General features: G+C 42.3%; 1 protein-coding gene across 3 annotated transcripts in view; it reads right to left on the bottom strand.

Moving 5' to 3' along the window:
* The window catches only part of PTPDC1 (protein tyrosine phosphatase domain containing 1), a 980,126-nt gene that overhangs the window by 454,516 nt on the left and 502,339 nt on the right, over window positions 1-23,271 (bottom strand). For all 3 annotated transcript variants that reach the window (XM_069643571.1, XM_069643572.1, XM_069643573.1), the window contains exon 3: window positions 8,616-8,787. In XM_069643571.1, the coding sequence (XP_069499672.1) occupies window positions 8,616-8,787 (172 nt within the window). The remainder of the gene's footprint in view (window positions 1-8,615; window positions 8,788-23,271) is intronic.

The raw sequence follows: 23,271 nt of genomic DNA, 5'->3' as shown, positions 1-23,271 counted from the left end.
GGGGTAAAAAGAAAACTCCACATTGCCTATCGCTTGGCCTCAAGTGGGTGGGGTGGAGAAATACAACAAAACATATGTGACTATCTTGAAGTTTGGGACAGACTCTGGACCCAGTTGGGACATCTGATTGCCGCTTGTCCTGATGGCTGTTAGGTCTACACCATCTTCTGCAACAAAGATGTCTCCATTTGGGCTCATGACTGGACAAAAACGGGTGTTACCACAGCATTTGCTCTATGGGACTCAGGAGCAGACCCTGATAAATGCATCCACTACTCAGGAGTACATTGAACATTTCAGGAAGCACCTACAGCAAGCTTTTGCTTATGCTCAGTGCAATAAGTCGGCTGAAGCAATTTAGACCTACTATGATCTAAAGACCACCAAGAAAGAGTATGAAATAGGTAACCTGATTTACCTGGACAATTGTCAAAGGAATTAGGCCAAGGAGCGGAAATTCCTCCCAACTTGGCGTGGTGCCTTTGAAATTGTAGATAAAATATCACCTGTTGCTTACAAATACGCATCCCAAAAGGAGAAATGACAGAGAAAAATGGGCCCACATCAACCAGTTGAAAAGCTGTCATCCCAGACACGCTTTACGACTGATTGATGAGCCAAATGAAAGTCGAGCAGAGGAACCTCCTTAAGTATGAAAAGGAAGGATGACAAATCGGACAGATACATATATAACAGGGAGTAATTTACTTTGTGTTATTGTACAAATGAAGAAAATAAAACTTGTTTGGTGAAATGGAAATGTCATGTTATAACTGTATGTTGTTGTTGTAAATTCTATGTAAATCTTCCCGGGGAAAAATGTGTGTAAAAAGTACTGAAACTCTATCTTTTATTAGAGAACTAACCTCCTTAAACTTACAGCCTCGAGGTGAGAGCGGAGTCCGGTGAGAACCCCAGATACCTGGAAAGGAAGGAAGAAAGGGGGTGTTGTGCCATTCCCTCCAACCCAAAGATGGAAGGGGAGACTGGAGTGCCCACTTGCTGATGAAGAAGATTAGTCTAAGGAAACACCACTCTGCCCTGCTCTTCCCGAACTAAGAGTCATGGAAGAACAGGGGTTGAGGGTGCATGTGGGGTGCATTTAAAGGCCCCAAACAGAAGTCCCTTTCATATGAATAGCATATTCATAACATTTAAACACTGAAACAAAAACGGCCTGGCTATCGTTTTTAATTTTCAAGTAAAGTTAATGAGCCATGTGGAAAGAGGCCTACTTGTCATTACCAATGGACAAGCCACATTTTATTTTACTAAATAAGGAATCAAAGATCCCCGTCACATGGAAAACAGGAATTTTAAACATTGACAACAAAAGCAGCCCTGCGAGTGTGCGAATAAAAACGGCTTCCAAAAGCAAAACGGAAAAAATATCACTGCTCACAGAACAATGTCAGGAAAACAAAACAGGATGGGTGGGTTGACAAAAGCAATGTATATTATGTTTCACCTACAAAATTCCAGTGACATTTAAAGAGCCACTTTGTCTTCATGGAAAATGTCAGCCCTGTTTCTGGATGTGGGCAAAACTTCACAAAGAAAAAAACTACCACTTCAAGCCTGGATGTCACATCTCCCATCTAATGACCACCCCCAGTAAAAATATGCTGCTAAAGGTGTCAGAATTCAGTGTTCTCCAGACCTGCTGGCTCTGAAAGCAGGGACTTCAAGGAAAATCACCGTAGGCTGGAGCACAACTAATGTGTGTGAACATGAGGGCACCCACTTCAAAGAGCAAGCATCCAACACAAAGGAGTCTGATTAAAGTACAGGCTGACCTAGTGAAAACAAATGGCCGTAAGCAGAAATTGTCATTTGTCCCACAGAAAGATTCACAGTTAAGTTAGAAGGACTATTATCATTTAGGCCTTTTTTTCAGCAACCATAATGTGGATTGATTTCATTTTTGTACCATTTTTTATGTAATTTATTCGGCGATTTTGGGGATATCAAATGCATCTACCTGTGACTATGGGAACTGCAATGGCCAGTGAGACTAGGTTTCTGGCTGATATGAACATGTTCAAAAAGTGAGAGTTGGTGAGCAGGTGGAAAATGAAATAATGGGATATGCTTAATAACTTTCATATTCATGATTAGCTAAATCAGAAAATATGTTTAGTATGGCAGTTGCTAGTAAAATTATGAAGTTGTGATACATAACTAGTTTTTGCCAAAAAGTTGAAAGGAGAACAAAGGGGTGATTACAAATAGCAATCGCCATAAGAGCTCGAGACCTCCAAACCAATCCTGATTGGTTGAACATATCAACCTGCTAGGCTGGGTTAGGAGGAGAGCGAGGGGTAACTGTCCAATCCTAGTGGCAGTGAGTATTGCATGGTACTTGTTAGGCAGAAACCTGTGAAGTTCCCTTAGGGACCACTGCAAAAGATTTAGGACTACAGGTGGTTGGCAGTAAACCCAATCGGTAGCAGTCTGTACCACCCAGATTTACCTGGTAGCTGTGGCTGAGCAGTCCGACTTCTCTCAAGATGAGTTAGGCAGTATATAGAGTATACACAATAGGTACCGAGATACAGTAGCACAAGCAAACACTGACCAGAGCTTTGGTGTAAAAGTATATAATTATTTATTTAAAGACACACTTGTAAATTACACTAGCACAAAGAGAGGTAAATAAATTCAACACACAGTCACTATTATATATATACAACCCTAATTACTTATTAGACAAGTCTTAGTGAGAAACACCACTTATTTTCAGACAGAGGTGAGCGCTTAACATAAGATGGCACTCTAATAAGTTATAGCAAAAGGGAGGGAAAAGGCAAAGTTATGAAAGCACACAATTTCAATACTTTTCAAAGAAGCACAGTGAGGCAGGTTAGGCAAAGTCTACTGGAGAGCAAGGAAGTTCAAATGCCAGGCCCACTCTTAGAGAGAGCAAGAGAAATGTCTCCAGGATCACACAGTGGGGTTATGCCCAAAGAGTCTTTGTAAATAGTTCACAAAAAGATTGAGATCAAGTCAGGAAAAGTTAGTTAATAGGTCCCAGGCTAACCCAGGTTAGAAAGTCGAGGATTTACTGTCACCCCGAACGATCTGTTGCAAGGGAAGCCAGGTGGGACAAAGTACCTGAAAGTGGGAAGAACGCTCCAGCGGGGGCAGTTGTTCCTGGCAGCAGGTGCAAGTTGGTGTTTCGTCCAGAGGAAGAGGAGGTCTCGACGTGGAGGAAAGCTGAAGGTCGTTGCGCTGCCAGGGAAGAAACCAGCCGCAGAGTTTCCCGGTTACAAGGTACCACCCTTTTCTTCACGGTAGTGGTAAACCGTGGTATTCCAGTTGCCGGGGTGCTTGGCACGGGCAAGGCGGCCACGAGATGGTCCAGGAAGGCGAAAAAGACAGGCAAACTGGTTATCCCCACCAGTCAAAGGAAGAAGACTCTCCGGACTGGAGATCTCCTCTGTCGTCGGGAAAAGTGGTGAGACGGTTCAGCAGGGCTCCACCGGTGGTGTCGTCGTTGCAGGTCGGCTCGGCTTCTCCCTCCTCGGATTCTTTAGGTCCTGTGGCGACTTCTGAAGTTCCAGTCCCCAAAGCCCTGCTTTTATGCAGAAAACCCCCATTCATTCAGCCTAGCTGTCACACAAACATGCTAAGTGGTGAGCCGGGCGGCTCACCACTTGGGCAATCACACAAGAGTGTGACTTGAGTTCCTGAGGCAAGTCAGTCCAGGGTGCCTAAACCCCCTCCCACACCCCCTGTGGTACCCAGACACAGTGGCACCACTTTTGGAGGCTTCTGTGGAGAAGCCCGCCAAAAAGTGGAACAAAGGGCTCGACTTGGGTTGGAGTCACAGAAGCGAACACAAACGCCATTTTGGAACCATGTTTCGGCAAAAAATACCAGCCAGTGAATTTATATTAATTTAATAAACCGGCGGTATGTTCGAGGCTATTTTAAAAAAGTGGTAGCCTCGAACAATGGGAAAATCCCATAGGAATATATTCGCGGTCGAATATAAAAAGTAGTATCCAATGCCACCAGCCAAAACTCGGTCGGGGGCACTGGACAGTGCCCCCTCAAACAACAGACCCCGGGGCAACCGAATTGCCCCGACCAGTATGTCCACAATAGGATGGTTTGTACTGGTTCTGTTCACAATTTGAGACTAGTAAAGCCAATGGTGACTTTACATGCCCTGGGAGATAGTAGTCAGTTCCAGGGTATGGAGTCTATGTTTGGAGGTCGCTACGACACCCCAGGGTTACTGCACAGAGGGTGCTGTGTAACCCACATATCAAAAACACATGAAACCCTTTGGGGTAAAGGATCCCATAGCCCATAGAACACATACAAAGTCAAAAGAACACCTCAAATCATGTCTGAGAGTGGGAGGAAGAGAGTCTCACTCTTCGCAGGAGAAAAAAATAAACCCCAAAATTCCAGCAAAGCTGCTGGGGAACTCACTAGGTTTGGGAAATTAGCCTTTACAGAGAATTCTCCCTAACAGTACTTCCCCAAGATTGTAAAACTGGTGATGTCATTGCTGCTACATAAGGGGGAACTGCACTAGGGCAGAGGAGACACACAATAATGGGGAGACATAAAAAGGAGAAAGACAGGAGGACAGAGAGAAGAGACAGACCATCAGGAAGGCTGCTAAAACGTAGCCATCTCCTCTTGTGTCCACATACAGCTACCAGATGGTGAGAGTGCACCTGGGTGGAGCCGTCTATTTCTAGGAAGGCCTCAAGGCTGACTGGTTCCTGTGGTGGAGAGCATGAGGCTATCTTTGAGAGTGGAGAGCATGAGGCTATCTTTGAGAGTGGAGTGACCAGACCCCTGCCCTATCTTTCCAGAGTGTCCCGAGATGCAGCTGGCTTTCCTGAACGTTAAACAGAGGCTTGCTATGTAAGTAGAACTAAGACCTGCAAAACCAAAAGCAGAGGGGAGTCTGCTTGCTTTATATCCCTGCCCTTTATAGTGGGTGGGGGGAAACTTTAGGTCCTTAGCCTATGTAACCAAAAATATTTATTTAATTAATTCCCCATTTGGCAGGACACTACAGGGTGAATTTTGTTAAAATCGAAATTAACAAAGCTCACTTCGCAGTGTGCGCTGAATACTATAGCCTATAATTTAATTGGGTAATCCTTGTTGTCTAGCTGACCCCGACATCTTAAGGAAGAGCGGTGTCTTTGTTCTTAAATCGGTCCAAACTTTTTGTCCAGCTTCCGCAACAGGCCTTTCAGTAAGGGGGCGTCTGAAACCCAAAATTCCCCAAAGCATTCCAATTTTTCTGTCCGACTTCCCAACATAGACCAAAGCAAGAGGGGGTCTGAAAAACAAAGCGATAAATCACCCTGTGTTTGTTTTAAACAAAAAGTTTGGGCGAAATTATATTATTGATCTGTGTAATTATTTCGTGAAGTGAAATTGGCAAAAAGTGTACAATTGTGATTGTGTTCTTTTTAACTCACTTTTGTGATTTATTTATGCTGAGAGAAGTTGATTGTGTTGTGCCGCGGATAAAGGGATTTTCGATATTTTTGAGGTAATTTCTATTACTGTTAATTTAAAAACCAATATATTTCCCGTACACCGGGCTGGTTCTTGGTTCATTGTTAGCTCAGGGGCGAGGGGTGCAAGGGGCATGATATGTGCCTGAGATAGGGCTAAAAAGAGAATCTGTTAAACAGTTTGTTGAATAACCACTTGAGTGGGGAGGGCAGGGACATCCCGTGTTGAGGGTGGCTTCTCAATAAACCGTTACATGATTATGCAAATTCCTTTTTTGTTGGAATGCCAGAGAGTCCACTTAATTGACTGCAAACTGTACAGAATGCTGTGGCCATTTTATTTTTAAACTCCCCAAATTCTACTCTTTATCCGTTATAGAGTATGATTGCATTAGTTCCCTATTCTCCAAAGGATTCACGTACAATATTGTGCATGATTTTCAAGTGTGTTTATAGTGTCTACATGCAGTACTTCTTGAGAAGATTCATCCATATCACCCTGCTAGTTTTTGCAAGCTCAAAATACTAATCCGGTGTCCATTTCCCCCTGGGAATTCAAAACCACAGAGATCAGGGCTCGTCTCTGGAGTTCCTTTCATGGTGATTATTGGCCTCTGATTGCAAACGTTCTTTTCAGAGGGCACTAAAAACAACTTTTCGGGTTGTGTTTTTGGTAACCTGTGGCAAGATGCAGTTCATTCTGCCCGGTTGCATGGTAGAAACACTTCAATTCATCCATTTTAGCAACCTGAAGCTGAAGACCCAAATCCTAGCAAAGTTGGCTGAACCTTTCCTGCTAAAGAGGTAGGTACAATGGGGGTAGCAAGGCTGTTTCGATTATATAAAAAGCCCTATTTTACTTTTTAGCCACAGGCCATAAGCAGCCTTGTCTTCAGATGTTTCCTTGTTCTGTACATCACCAACATGTAGAGAAAATTGCTTTAAGGTGTTGACAAGGGAGTAGGTGGGAGGGGAGAGGAGGAAATAGGTTGATGGGAGTGAGAGGAAATACTTCTGTGTCAGCCAGTGGGTGAAGAAAGTGGGACCGGATTCCAGATCAAAAGTGCAGGAGAAGAAAACAGAGAAGTGCCAACACATCCATTCGTGGTCCAATGGGAAGGGAAGTGCAATCAAGCCTTTGACAGGCTAGGTAATTCAGTTCATGGGCCTGAGGTTAGTACCTGCAGTTTATATATAAATATTACACTGTCGTGAGGATAGTACTAGGACCAATAAGAAAACTATATATAAGTAGCTGGTAGTCCACCTTTTGTTGACGCTCAATCTTTTCACCCTTTTGAATGTTAAAGGTGAGTTCCTCTTCGGCCTTTACTATGCTGTAAATGAGGTTCTGATTTATTAAAAATGTCTTAACCAAGTGTGCCTTCAGCCACTTGATTTATAAGCAACATGTGTGTCATCGCAACTGTAGCTCGTACTGAAGCACCATTAAAAATGAGCACTGGCAAAGCCAACAGCTTTGGTTTATGTATAGGTATAAAATAGGTATATGCCAATCGCTGACATATGCATGGGTGCTCAGACCATTTTCCAGCTGTCACCATCATATGGCCAAATATTAATAGTGGGGCACTAAATGGCAAATGCCTACCCAAGCCAAAATTGTTGGTTTTGCCAATGTCTTTTATGAATGGCGCCCAGTACACCCGGAGGTGGAGATGGCATCCTTCCCATCTCAATACATAGGGTAGAAAAACCCTTTCACACCTTGTTCAGCTTTCTCCTCTCCCCCGTGATGTTCTCCTTGCATGCCTTTCTTCTGGCTAATCATTCTCAGGTAATCAGTCGCTCTGTTGAGGTGGGTGGGATGTCTGTTCAATTTGAATAGGCCTTCCGAGGGCGCCGGCAGCCCCGTGCTGTAAACAGCTTTAACCGTGTAAGTGAAGGAAGCGGGATTCCATTTGCTACTCGCAAAGGGGAATCATGCTTCATTTAAACATGCGAGGTGATGACTAATGAGGAACAATCTGCAGCGCCATCAAATGGAGGGCGGCAGACACCTTTGTACCAACCTGTAAATAACGGCCATGCAAGTAATAATATCAGGTTTATATATAGCGCATCCCGCTTCTAAACACTGCAATTTCTCCCTCTTCTACGCACTGTAATGAAAGGTGTTATTATTGACCAATGTAATGGCACTCAGTTTATAGACCTCGTAAGAATGAGGGCTTGTTCCTGCCCTTTCAGGATTCGAACCTGTGTCCTTTGTGGTTATACATTATGTGGCCCTCTAAATGTTTTCGACTGCCACACCCTTGATCCTCCACCACTAAATGTGCTGACTACAGGCAATAAGAATTGACGTTCAACCCATCTGGGCGATCAAATAATGAGTAATCATGTAAGATAGCTACTACCTTCCCATCTAAGTACTACCTTGATAGGGTAAAATGCGAACTACTTTTCACCTACAAATCACGTCTCTTCCCAAGTTACACATCAAAGACTGCCCATTCATCCTGATATCTGGATTCTAATAGGCGATTTTACCGTCCTCCTAATACTGTTGAAAAACTGCTAGCAAGGATGGCTGCATTCGGATGTTCCCTGTTTTCATTGCTGTATGGGGTGTGTGGGCAACAACTGCTCCAAGCGTAATACAGCAAAAATACTGATCGTTAACATTTTGTACACGTCACATTGTTTCATTTCACTCCCATGTTTTTACCATCATGTATGTGTGAAAAAACACTATTTAAAGTGGCACTACAGCATCAGAAAGGGGTTACTGGGAGTAAATAAGTATGTCAATTGTTGCCACCAGTTATAATATGCCCCTGGGCTGCCTGCGCGCTATATAAATGTAATAAATAAATAAATATAATCAAGTTTCCGCAGCGAGGGTTTACACCATCAGAGTCAATGCACAGTAAATAATATTTTAAGTGAATGAATATATAAATATCATTATTTCCAATGCAGTATTTGTTGTCAAGCGATTACAAAAGAGAGAGATATTCCACAATAGTATCGCTTCCGCGAGAAACCTTATTTGCACAGTGTGTCACGATTACAGAAATCCGTGGTATTCTGCTGAGTGTAAATGTCACCAAGTGTCATAATGCAGCATATGTCCTCTAACGTGCGGCGACTTACCAGGAAGAGTAGAGTCCTCTGATGGCTTGCTCCTGCTCACTCCATCGGGTTGGGTTTTCATACTTGCAAGCCCGGCCACCGCATGTCATCGAGCACTGCATGTGTCCAGGAATTACGTGTCGCAGGCGTTCCCCCACTTTGGTGTATTTTGAAGTTGGTCGCCTTGCATTTCCTACAAAAAAAAACACAAGGGGATCAAAATGATCATTCTCTAAATCGTTGGAATGAGTCAAAGTTTACATCAAACCAGGGTGGTGTGAATCTGAAAAATATCGATTCCTGTCTTCGTATATCTGGTTGAAGTGCCTATTATGCATTTAAAAGTGTCTTTACTTTTCTTTTCCGGGAGGCTGTCGCTTATCTCTATGCTGTCCACGGATGCCACCGCCACCATGACCCGGTGTGTGGAGGAGGAGAGGACCTCTATCACCGAGCTGCGGCGTCTCTGTAGCACTCGGTTCACAGTTTCTGATGCAGAGTGTCTCCGGCCATGCAGAAAGTGGTTCAGCGCATGCACGGCTGAGAGTCTCCTGGGTGAGCCCTGCATGGCGGTGGGTGCCAATCTCCTCTGCTGAGCGTGCGCTGCCTGGGAACAGAACTGCAAGCGAAATCCAACTTGCTCAGCATCAACTGCGAGTTATGTGGCTGTGTCCATAAAATCAAACCTTTGTACTGGATAGGCTGTGCGGTTTCTATGGCAACCAGTAATCACTAATTGTATATCCCTTACATTCTAAACAAGCAATGCAGTCATTGGACGTAGCTTTAATGTTATAAAAAGTATATAGAAAATAGCAAGTGATGTGTGGCGTCAATCCCAATAACATAACTTAGCTTAAAGTTCTCATTTGTATCTAAAAACACTCCTCATATGCAATAACAAATCTGGCGCCATTTCCAATGAACTTAATGAATTAAAAAACACTTTTTCATCAAACTTCAGGTATTTCGCAGCGGATGTTAAAAATGTAATCATTATGTGAATACTGAAAATGAGATGACAGTGCATTCTTGCCAATGAAAGATCACATTGAATGTATGTCTAGGGGTGTTATTTTGCGCAGATTGCTTTACTCGAGTTGGGGGGGGGGGGGGGTGACAGAGCACTGGCATACATGGCGCCCCTGACGCTTTGATTTCCAGCTACCTTACCTCAGCCCCTTTCCCACGTACAACTGGAAGGACTAACTACATTGTTAAAGGGGACGGACGGAGGGTGTATGGAGGAAAGGGGACTTCGGACTACACATATAGTAATCATTTATTTTCATATACACTGGCCAGACAAGCGGAAGCTATTAGGAGCATCCACTGCTAACAGAAGCACTACCCAGTGCCCTATATTGCCAAACATTACAGCTACCCCAGATCAGTGTATATGAAAATGATCCACCCGCCTTGATAAAGACCCCCAAGTGGTCGAAACACGTGTCGGCACCTTAGTAACATTAAAAAAACAATGGCACAATGAAAGGTACTAGTTCTCGTGATTTTTTGAAAGAGAAACACAAAAAACGCAATTGAAGTCTTCTGTAATATGTGAACTTTGTATACAGCGGCAACTCTAAGAATCTCCACCCCCTCTGCAAAAATATTTTTTTTTTTTTTTTTTTTTTATTTTTTTTTATTTGTGTATGTTCATTTAGAACTTTACAAAGGAAAATGAAGAAAAGTCTTTCACTAAGGAAGGAAGCCCAGAGGGAGTCTGGTAGATTCACGAAGGGTGGGGTCGTTTGGACTCTATTCTCTGCATGGTGAATTGCAGAATTTTAGTTGATGCTAGTAACCAGCTGTTTCGGTCCCCACCTATCAGTCTGTTCCAGCACGTAGCTTCATCCCATCCGTGTTCCTCTGGGCTAAAGTGCTTTATGTAGGCTGATCTTAAGTCTAGAGTTGCTGGGCATGAGATCAATAGGTGCCTGATGGATTCGGTTTCAACATTGCACAAACGACATGTGTTGGAGTCGGAGAGGCCTCGAATCTTCAGGATCTCGTTTGTTTCCAGTAGATTTAGCCGGATTCTTAACATGTAATTTCTTGCTCTCCTGTTAGGAAATTTCCGAAGATAATTCATCGGCTCATTTAATTTAGTGAACATGGTGGGAAGATGGAGAAGGAGTTTATTTTTGTTGGCCAGGTCCTGGGTCTGTATCCAGTCTAGTTCTTTCAATTTCTTATAGACTCGCAGCGGGTTAGAAATGAGATCAGCTTCCGTGCATGACACTGATTCTAAACTGGACGTGATTTTGTTTTTCCAAGTTTGTAGCATTTTGACTTTGCCATTTTGAAGTTCTTTATTCAGTAGGCCGAATATTTGGTCGGTGTCGGCCGTAATGCATTTTCTGAATAGCCTAAGTGAGTTTAGGTTTACTGTTGCTGTTAGTGACAGTAGGCTAAGTTCCTGGCGAATTGCAGCAATGGATGTAGATTTTGGAAGGATCAGGACTGATTTCCAGAACTTGCTCTCCAATTTTTGCCAAATTCTTTCTGGGATTGTTGGCATCGCCTCTGTTCCATAGGTGATTGATGGAACGACTTTTTTCTTATAGAAGTCTATTACCGGAATGCACGAATATTTGCCAAATTTTGTGTCGATTGCTTTTGCTTGTGAGGCTAGTTTCCCCAACTTTGTTTCCAAAGCGCTCTGCATAGATGTTTCGTTTTTTGAGGAGTCGATCTGGACACCTAGATATTTGTAGTCGGGTACCAGCTCGATCTCTTTGCCCTCTAAGTACCATTTGAATTTTCCAGAGGATTTGTTTTTCTTCCCTCCTCCTTCCAGCGTCATTATTTTTGTTTTTTCTTGATTTATTTTTAGGTTGTTTTCAGCTGTATATCTCAGAAGGTTTGTTAATTGTCTCTGGAGGCCGATCTGAGTTTGATCCAGGAGGATTAGATCGTCAGCGTACAAAAGGTAACTTATTTTTGAGGATGCGAGGGACGGCGGGAACGTGTGCTCCAGGTCTACAGAATCGCCGTAATCTCCGAGGTATGCAAGGAACAAGGCAGGTGCTAGCGGGCATCCCTGTTTTACCCCTCGCCCGGTTTGAATTTCTTCTGACAGGTCGCCTCTTTGGGAGAGTCGAACCCTGAGGGAAGTGTCCGTGTGGAGAGCTTTGATTGGTTGGAGTATTTCTTGGGGACAATTCCATCTCTCCAGTTTGGTCCATAGGCGGTGTCTGTCGACGAGGTCGAAAGCCTGCGTTAAATCTATAAAGGCAATGTAAATTCGTGATTTTTTTTCCCGGGCTTTACTTTTTAGGGTGCTGATCGCTAAGATGTTTGCCATCGTTCCCGTATTTTTCTTGAAGCCCGATTGGTAGTTGTCATTGCATGGGGCTTTTTCGGCCCAGGATTGGAAGCGGTCCAAGAGTAAACTTCCATAGACTTTCCCAATGCAATCCAACAGGGCAATGGGGCGATAGTTTCGAGGGTCGGTGATGTCCCCCCTTTTGTAGATGGGGACGACAATAGCTTTTGTCCAAGACGGCGGTAAAGATTGCTGTTCGGAACATTTCTGAAAGATAGAGGCTAGAAGAGTGGCCCATTCCTGGCAGTTGTTTTTCAGATCGATGTTTGAGATCCCGTCTGGGCCCACAGCTCTGGAGATCTTTAGTTTTTTTATATGGTTACTAATTTCTTTCCGGTCGTTCAGTTGAATCCAAGCTGACTTCTGGATTGTACGATCCTGACAGGTGATTTGAGCAGTGGCTTGGAAAACCGAGGAGAAGTGCGTGATCCATTTGTGCTCTGGCATGGCATTGGTTGGGGAGTTGTGCAAAGAAGGCGCTATGGATTTCAACAGGGACCAGAATTCTTTTGCTTTGTTGCCATTTATGGCTTTTAACATTTTTTCAGCGTCTTGTTGGTATAGACGGTGGCGATATATATAATAAAAAATATTATACAGTGCAGTTAATAGCAGCTGTTTATCACAATAAGGTAAAACAAGCAACTCTTAGACACTTCAGTAATCAAATCCAGAAAACTTCATCAATACATCTGGGGAATCCAGTTTTCCATATAATTTTCTTTTATATTCTCGCAAGAAGAAACGCAATACATTTCGGTATGCGTGTTCTCTTCACCAGGAGTGTTTGGTAGACATCTGTCAATCAACAGAAAATACAGAGTATCACAGATTGCATTTTTAGCAGGGAAGCAAAAATGTACAAAAAAAAAGGTCTTTGAAGAAGTGTCTAAACTTTCAAGCCCAAATCGACCAGTCTCACTGTGATGCTGGAAATGCATTGGAGGGACAGGGCCTCCATGTCCTTGTCCTGTACTCCTTTTATCATATGTGTTCTGTGTTATTTTCTGCACAGGAGTCCATGGGCAACTCGTGGCAGTGCAGCTCTTCCTCTTTTTGGTTGTGGTGAACAAACTTTTGGGATACCCTTGTGGCACCCATGGGTGGGGGTACAACCCTGTACCCCTAGTGTATGTTTTAGGGCAACTGTGTGTGGCCCCACAGAGCAGGCTATGGGCTGGTGGCAGCTCTATGCTGAATTTGACAGGTGCCCTGAGTATCATCCATCTTGGGATTCCCAGGCACTGCCATTGGAATCAGTTGATTCCTGATAGAAGACAAGACGGCCCCTGTGGCCTCTTGCTTTCTATTGCCGGTTACTGTGTTTTCCCAAAGTCCTGGGAAGCCCTTACTCTATATCCCTTCCCCTGATTGGCTGTTGGGCAGAAGCTCTATATACGGTATTGTGGGGAAGTTCAGGCCAGACTGGCTGGAGCCTTCCCAGTAACTATATGTTGTGGGTACGCCCTTGGGGTGGGACCTGGGTGAATGAAGTGTGTGACCAATATACATTTCATGTTCTGGGTGTCTAGGTTCTAGTGTGTGACACAATGATTGAGACACCCTGCCCAAAACTGGTATGAATGCTGTGTGGAGTGTTGAATGGCTGGGTACTTCTCCCAATCCACATTCCTTGTTGTGAGTGTCTGGATGGAGAAGAATGGCCTGAATGCACTCTGAGCCTGACTGGCTGCCTGCCTGCATGAATGCCCCATTGAATAAAGGGCTGCTGAGATTGGCCCAGCAGTGTGGATGAGAGACAGAACAGTATATCTGGGGACCTCTCACTTACTGGAATTGTTCAGAAGCTGAAACAGAAACTTGATGCTTAAGCTTTAAGCCCAGCTGCAAGAAGGCGGCTTTGCTGCTGCTCTCCTTTGACGCAATCCGAAAGCTGTCATGTCTCCAACAACTGATCCAAGAGAGGACATGGCTAGGAGACTTCTTCCCGAGCTACGAGGGAACATCGTGCACCAGCTAACCTTCACCAAGGTTCATTGGAAGTCAGTCATCGAAAGGCTGCTGGAAATTGAGGTCCATCGCCGTCGATGACCATCATCATTGACCGGAGCTGCAGCGCTCCATTGCCTAAGACCTTTGAATCAAGGACTCCCTTGCTCATCACAGTCGACCGCTTTGCCCCACTGGGGAAAGTCAAGGTCGCCGCCGAACCGAGGAGAATCTGTTAGTGAGTTTCCTGCCACCCAAAGTCCACAAACACTCTGACGAAGATCCGAAAGCCAGCCGTGATCGATTCCCAATTGCTTTCGCCAAACGCTGATGACCCGACACCCTTGCTGGGCCTACGTTCTTCATTGACTCTTTGCGTCAACGAACTATCATCATCGAGGTGCACCGCATGCGTCATCTTCGCAGGACATCCACGACCGATCGTAGACAAGCAACGCAAGGATCAAAGCTTGCGCCTCGACAACATCGTTCACGCTTTTCTTTGAGGGATCTAGACGATCCATGGCTCCTGCCTTAAAGGGAATGCACTCAAGAAGGATCTGTTGATGATCCGACGTCGAACTCTGCTAAACCAGGTACATTGGCGTAGTAGAACATTTGTAGAAGGAAATACGACTCTGCTAAACCATAGATGGACTGGGCTTGTCAATATACTTTATTTACCTTTGTAGATATCCAGGAAAGAAGCCCTATTGTGAGTGGAGGAGGGGGTTTTCTCGAACCAATTTCTGTTTACATTAATGAATGGCTATTACCAGCTGTACTTTTGACACCGACATTCTTCAGGGACACGATGCATATATTAGAAATATTGAATAAACCTGTTTTTCAGGACAATTGTTGGTTAGTGACCCTTGATGTAAAGGCATTGTACACGTTAATAGACCATTCAAAAGCAATCAACAGTGTGAATTTCTTATTTTGCCAATCATCTGCACCTTATTTTGATCACATGGAAATGTTGAAGGATTTTCTATTATTTACTTTGCAAAACAATGTATTCCTATTTAACAATATTTACTTCAAGCAATTGATTGGTATCGCGATGAGAGCTAGCTTTGCCCCGGCACTCGCAAATGCCTTTATGCACCATTTTGAGCAGACATAGGTCTTCACAAATCAGGCTTTTTTACCATATATACATCTGTTGAAACGATGCATCGATTATGTTATTTTGATAAGGACAGGAACAGAAGATGCTCTCCAACAAGTTGTTCTATTCCTCAACAACAATGATTGGGGCATTCAATTTGCCTACACATGCAGCCAAACTAAGACAGACTTCCTTGATTTAACCATCACATTGACTGAAGAAGTAATGTTAACGAAAACATTCTGCAAAAGCACTTCAGTTAATGCAACTCTACATGCTCAAAGCTGTCACAAGGAACATGTCATTGACAATATCCCCAAAGGGGAATTCATTGGCGCTAGAAGAAATTGCTCAGACATGCAAGATTGTATTACAGAAAGTGAACTGATTAGATGTAGATTTATATCAAGAGGGTATGCATCTTGACAAAATTGACAAAGTACAACAGTTGAAGAGAGCTTAATTGCTAGTTTCTAAATCACGTACTCCTACAACAGCCTCCCAGAAATTCAGGCTCACTACTAGATACAATGCAGATAGTCACAAAGTATACAATATAGTGAGGAAACACTGGCACTTGCTTCATTTAGACACAGATATTTCTAACTGGCTTGATCCCAAACCGATCATTACATATAGTAAAGGCAAGACGCTTAAAAATAAGCTATGCCCTTCTTTTATGAGCATGCCAAGCCAAGCAACAACATGGTTGCACTCCGCTCAAATAAAAGGGTTACACAAATGTGGGAAGTGTGCAATGTGCAAATACTCATTAGAAACATCAACTGTCCATTTTGGACGATAGGGTGACCACAATGTGGAATCCTTTATTAACTGTAACTCGAAGTTTGTGGTGTACTGCATTATTTGTACCTGTGGGCTGCAATATATCGGCAGCACAATTAGACCATTGAAAATAAGGATCAGAGAACGTTTGTCGACTAAGGGCAGACAAGATGCTAAATATCCATTAGCTAGCCACTGGCAAGCAAAGCACCAACTAGATTGTAAGGACACTATTACATTTGTGGGTCTGGCCAAAGTCACACTGCCACAAAGAGGGGGCAATCTGACACTCAAACCTTGCCAATTAGAGGCCAGACTCATCTGCAAATACCGAACTGTATCTAATGGCCTCAATTCTGACCACGAATTTGCGGTTTTCTTGTAGATACAAAGTGTGTACGTTGTTGCTCTTGTAATCTTTAGCCAGTGTACTCTTATTATATGTATGTGAGCCTGATCTGAACATGTTACTTAAAATTGTATATCTGGAAATGTCCCTTTACCTGTATTTAGGTAACGCGACCACATGGACACGTCTTCCAAGCAGGCGTGTGTTAACGGGTATGTCTCGTTCACATATCCGTTTCCCTTTTGAGTGGCTCATCCAGCACTCCCCTAATTGCTCAATTTGACCACTAGTGTTTCACATATTTTTTCATCTTCAGAGTAATCAATTCCCCCTTTCTTCTGTCTCTGCGCAATCATTTACAATTTTCGAATTTTGATAGATACATTGCCATATAAACGTTAGCACTTTTTTAAGTTAATTGTTGATACATAATTTATCAATTGTTTCCCTTGATTTGATTGCCTTTTCAGTGCGATTCTTGAATAATTGACTTGCGCATACTGGGCGTGGTCCATACCTCCGTGCTCCTTCTCACTATGATCAGCTTCACCTAAGATGGTGGCCCCTCGTGAGCCATTCTATGTTCTGGTTTCAACCGGGACTCATGGCTGAGCTGTTCAGAGGTTCCACCTTAAATTTCTGCACGGGTTCGCACTCGATTGCGCTCCCGTCTTTCTATCATTTTCACTTAAAATCTTCACCAGGTAAGAACCTTTTCTTACAGCCCCGAGGCAATATGAGATAGCTGCATGCTAATCACAATACGGCGGTCCACTGCCTGAGTTGGAAGTATTGCAATGCGCATCATATATTCTTTACAATAGTTTACGTGCAACAGCTTCTATTCCCCTCATTCATTGATAATACGTAGCAAATTTATCGATCTGCATTTTAAATAAATCTCCATTACTTTGGAATACGTTAAAATAAATCCTCTTTCCTTTTTAATTGCCCTCCTTTTAGAAATTTGCTGCATTAGCGAAGTATTAGAGGTATGTGGCTTTCATTTATATGGTGCATTTTTGAATTAAGAATTGTTGCCATCAGCCCATCATCTAATTCATTCATCTCAGTTGGTTACAGAATCGGCACATTTTGTGCCTCTAAAAAATTGAATACCATACATAAGGTACTACCTATTTTCCCTATACCTGCATTATGGCAAGATTTGCTTCTTTTAGTCGCGTTATCCTAATCACATTGCAATTAATGATTTTGTTTTTTTGCTCATTTCTCTTTTCGCCCCACCCTGTTTTTTCGCTTTTCTTTTGTTTGCTTTCACCTAAATTGGTTGATTTTTCATTATTTTCTTTCTCTCTATGATATACCAATGTGTACCTTACTATTGTTTTGCTCCATTGGCCCTTTGTCCGGTGGTCCACCCCTTATACCATTCCATGTGTTGTCTACCATTGCTACAAGTGACAATTTATTTTGTGTAATTTATACCCCAATTTGTTTAAAATAAATACCAACTGGCAACTAACCTTAGCATCTAAGTGGCGCAGTGTTACTGGGAACTATCTGTTTATTGTTACCATTCAGTGGTAGTATACTGGTAGTATACCCGCATACTTAGGCAACAATTTCATTACTGGTGCAAGCACTGTGGATAAATATTGACTTATTCTGCCACTTTTCCCTCCATACTTTATTTACAGGTTGCCCATGTGGGAGGATCCTCACACAGAACTGTGCCTAGTGGTAGGGGTGCAGTATTCTGCCAATTGTTTAACCAACTTGTTCTCCTCCCACGTCTATTGTTTATATCGTTTTCTATTGATTTGTATGCCATTTGAAACTGTCAGCAGTTGGTGCATTTTAATGGAGTCAAAGAGTAATTGTGGTACCACATAGAAATTGTACATTTATCATTATAGTAATGCCTGAGCACAAAGTGTGTTATTGTGTACATAACGTGAGCCTTATTTATATAAAATAACTGTGTTATCACTAACAGTGTGTGGACATTCCTTTGTGAGGGCTTGGGGACCACACTGTACTTAAGAATCAGCCTGCATCACCTCCTGAGAGCTTAAACCTTGATTGCTCTTCTGACGTTACCATATAGAGAATCTTGGCTGGGGTGATCTGTGCTTCTACTCTGCCATATAGAGAGAGGAGTACAGATAAACTCCCTCCAGTCTTTACACTCACATAGACCTCTCTGTAAAAATTAAGTTAATTCCAATCATAATGTGTAGATAAACATAAGTCATAAAAAAGTCCTCATATGGCATATTAACGTATTCCAAATGGTAGGCATGGAAAGTGGCTGATTATTACTAAGTATCTAACTGAAGTCTACCAAGAAATACACTCAGCTATAGACATACAGAAAGAGAAAGTGCAAAATAATACCTGCCTATCCAGGTCAAGCTGAAAATCTGAGTCAGGCTGAACCTGAATGTCCATATGTTTCTGTGTCACAGAACGTGACCAAAGTGTATATAAATCAAAGTGAGGGAAAATAAATTCCAATTTCCAAGCAAGGTAGGAGTTAAAAATACATGCCCTTATTGATAATAAACCATTGGATGTGCACCAACAGCCTTAAACTCAATCTGGACAAAACAGAAATCATGATCACGCCCACCGACCCGTTGAACCATCACTACATTCAATAGTCTACCAAAATGGGAAACCCACCAGAACCATCTAAAGTGGTAAAAAGTCTCGGAATATTAATGGACAACCCACACTAGAACCGCAAGTCAATGCAGTAGTTAAGAAATGCTTCTTCCACTTATGCACCATCAAGAGGATACTCCCCTTCTTCAACTTCCCACACAGCACAATCACCATCATCTCTCTCGTCATGTCACGAATAGACTACACCAACAGCATCCATGCCAGAATACCTTATGAAAAAACAAACTACAACGAATACAGAATGCCGGAGCAAGACTGCTCCTCAGACTCACTAAGAGAGAACACATTACACCAGCATTGAGAACACTACATTGACTACTGGTCAAAAAACAAATTTTCTTCAAAACACTCTGCATAATCCACAGAGCAATCCAGGCCAAGGAGCGGAATTCATACAGGGAAAAATCTCAATCTAGAAACCTGATCGAACACTAACGTCCAGCAACGACAATCTCATCAAACCAAAACAATACGCAAAGCATACATTCGGGGTGGGGGGGGGGTTAGCTTTCTTCTGCACAGTGGTGAGAGCTTGGAACCAAAGGAAATACGAACAACAGAAGATCACCTAAAATTCAGTAAACTGTTAAAAACATGTCTCTTTAACTCACCAAGATAAAGAGGAAACACAAGCGAAGGAAAACTGCAAGCACAACACAATAGAAACCTGAAACAGGACTGCCCAAAGAAATATAGCTTCCGACCCCATACAATAATATTAACCCAATGGATCAACCCAACCTGCAGAAAAAGACCGATGATTGCTGACTAACCCAAACTAAAATCTCTGCATACTCACCCTCCAACACTATAAAAACCAGACACATACCTACGCAGCAAAACAAAACACACCAGCAACTATAGACACTCCACAACACCCAACAGGGCACTAAACAAAATGCACATAAACCAACCATATACAACCATGCACCAACCACCACACAACGTCAACCAACTAAAAACATAGCAGCACACACAGTGGTCGGTTTTTTCCGAACTGAAGCAACCAACAGCACATCAAAGCTCTCTTGCACTTTTACCTATCAATCCCACTAACTAACCTATCCCAACCCCCTTCCTTTTCATATCCGCCAGGGCACCTGGAGACCATGAAAATGGCAGCAGTGCATGGTAAAAATCCCAATAACATAACATAATGTAACTCACCAAGAAGCCATTGATTAAGACCTTCAAATCATAAGTAGGTGGTGTCCCAAAAAACCAGTGTACTGGTCTAATTTACACAGTGTAATGTGCACTGTCTAATGTATAAACAAAGATGACTCCCATCATCTGTCTTGGGAGGATAGCTCAGGGCCAACGCGATGTAGAGCAATACAGGTTCGATTCCCGGGTCTGCGTTTAGAAAGCTCTGGGTATTAAGCGCATTATATATAACCCATTACAATAACGTGATGACTAAGTTTTACTAACAAAAGTGTAGAACAGTGCGGTAGCATGTTGAAACCCTAGTGTTCTGTGTGCCTAATATAAACAAATATGGTTCCATATTGACCTAACGCGATGGTGTCATCACATGGTGATGCCAATAAAGGATAAAGTACCATGTACAGACTCCAGTGTTCCGTGTGACTAATATAAAAATGATGGTTCCATGTTAACTTAATGCGATTACATCATACGGCGATTGCAAAATAGAAAAAAAAGGTAAAAAATTAATCTTCTATGCAGTGAATAAGTGTAAATGATATGACAAACATGAGAATAACTTCCAGAAAAAACTGGATACCTGCATATGCCACATTTATGATCTAAATAGAACTGCTTAATAGTGAAAAGCATTGAAGGATTTTCGACTAGTAATCGTAAACACGGATAGAAATATTCCCAATCCATTTTACGTTTCCAAAATTATTGAAAGAAACCCAATAGTGTTCCAAAGATGTATTATTCTTATACTGTGGTATATAAATCACTAAATGTCTAAGAGGTGATAAAGATTTAAACTCAGAATCATCGAGGTCTAGAGCACATAAAACAGACATTTAAAAAAAATAACTGAACTCTAGGAAAAGGTAAATCCATAAGGTTGACTTAAGATTTATCATAGGGTCCCCCATACAGAAAGGAACAGACAGGAGAACCATATACAAACATATTGGACATACATGCATGAGAAAATAGGGAAAAAACAACCATATATGCGGTTTATGTTAGAAAAGGGTAATATGGATAAGTAAATTGACCTAGCATGTAAGTAGGACATCAATAACTACAAGGTAACAACTCAAGACTCACTTCATATATAGCAATGTAGAGAGAATTATTCAATCATTCCCTTTAGAGATAATGTTTTGAGTAAATCTATCCAGTATATATCTCTAACTAAATCCCCTCCGCCTTGTGGGATTCCTTAGTACTTCTAGAATCAAATCTCATTTGAGAGATAGTGACATTTCTCCATATAGTGTCTAGCCACTGGTAATTTATGATTATGTGTTTGAGCATTTGACTTGTTTTCTATCCAACATTCACGTGCCTTTCTGGTGGTTTGGCCCATAAACTGCATGGGCACTTGATGGCATAAATCACATTTGTTATGTTACAAGTAGAAAAGTGTTTAAGTCTAATCTTCTGGCTGTATATGAATGTAGTACTGAATTGGCCTTGATAATATTATTGCAATTGCAGAAATTGAGGCATGGAAAGGTACTAGTCTTCCATTTGCCCAAGAGTCTCATTGTGTTGGGTATGGAGCGTACTGCTTGCGTCAATTTCTCTCGAAAATTCTGTCCCATTTTATAGGCCATCATAGGAGGTTTAGGAAAGAGTCATTATAACCGAGGATTGAAGTGTAACAACTCCAATTTGTCTTTAATGAGCCTTAAGATCTGCACACTCTGATTAGAGTAACATAAAATGTGAAGAATTCGGATAACTATGTCCCTCCATTTTGGTTTCAAGAGATATTGTTTACTGATGGCAGAGGCCTTTGCACATGCTGAAGACAATCTTTCTACAGAATAACCTCTATATAGAAATATCGCTCAGGGTTTCACATTCAGTACCTTAAGAATTGGCTGTATGGTAAGCATTTTACCATACAGCATGGGTGGAACATGCTGTAGCAAAGGATTTTATGAACACCAGTATGTTTGCTAAAGATGATGGTGTTAAACCTGTTATCAAAAAGACGGATTTCAACATCAAGAAAGTGTAAGGTGAGTGTCCCAATATCCAAAGTGAATGTAATCCTAAAATGTATCAAATTCACAAATTCTAGAAAGTGGTCTAATTTGGCTCTTGTGCCGTCCTAAATGCGGAAGATATCGTCAATGTATCATCTCCAACAGACTATTTTTTATCCAACCAAGTTGGATTCTCTAAAATATGGGATTTTTCAAAATTATGCATAAAGATATTAGCATATGAAGGGGGCCGTTGATGTTACAGAGGCTTGCAAATAGAAATCGTCTTATATAAAAAAGTTATTAAATAGAATATTGCGCATCTGCTTGCATAGAAAACCTATGTTATGTGAGAATGTTATGTGAGAAACCAAAGGGTGTCTCACCCGCTTGTCCCTTGGGATCTCTCTCTCAGGTAGCCAGGCCACGGCCATCGCCTTTGGATCCACACCCTGGGGGTGGACCTGTGAGCGGGAGGGTCACCTGGGTGAGGTGTCTTTGGGGAGTGGGGGTGAGGCAGCCGATGGTGAGATGCAGTATTCCCCCATTTTTGGTTAATCTACCCCATCCTATTTTATAGGATGTTCCAAAGTCCCAACTCCCCCCTAGAAGCAATTCATGGTGGCAACAGTAAAGACAGACACAGATAATCAAAGTTCAAGGGTGTTTGTTAAAACTGTATAATGGGTGAGGAAAATGCCTAATTGAAACCTAAATCTAAGAGGGGAGTAGGCTACAACATCAAATAATAATAAGGCAGTCGTAGTGGCGTCTTGTCAAAGAAGAATAAAATAAAACTGTTGCCAATCCTTTCAACTAAATTAAAAGTAGTGTGGGATAATATTCACAAGAAAAGAGAGAAGTGTTCGCAAAATAAGTCAGGATGGTAGGGCTGGGGTCTCCCTCCCTTCCTAATGTAGCTAATTCTAGCTGCTGAGATGGAGTACAAAAACACTACAAAAACAGAGCCAAAAAAAAAAAAGAAAAAAGAAGTGAACAGTCTATGAAGCGGGTGACTTCTCACAGCTAACCTGGAGCACATTTAGTTAGGACATATGCACAACGACATGGGGAAAAGCAGTTCTAGGCAGTGAGGCACAATTCAACATGGCAACAGGTGATGGCTGAGCTTTTGCAAGCAAGGCAAAGAGGAGTACATAAATGGAGGGTGCAATTTTAGTTGTGTAGGACTCTGAACAAGAAGGGCCAGTAGACCGTGTTGAAGGCCTTCTGGATATCCAATGCTAGCACTACCCCTTGGGTGTTCTTGGGAGTCGAGGTCAATACATTCAAACAGCATGGAATGTTCGCTGCCATCAATCTACCTGGTATAAACCCGGCTTGGT

The sequence above is a fragment of the Ambystoma mexicanum genome, chromosome 2p (genome assembly GCF_040938575.1).
Source record: "Ambystoma mexicanum isolate Mex_15411 chromosome 2p, UKY_AmexF1_1, whole genome shotgun sequence".
NCBI classification, from domain to species: domain Eukaryota; kingdom Metazoa; phylum Chordata; class Amphibia; order Caudata; family Ambystomatidae; genus Ambystoma; species Ambystoma mexicanum.
The sequence above is the reverse complement of the archived record's forward strand: the minus strand, read 5'-3'. Positions and strand labels throughout refer to the sequence as shown.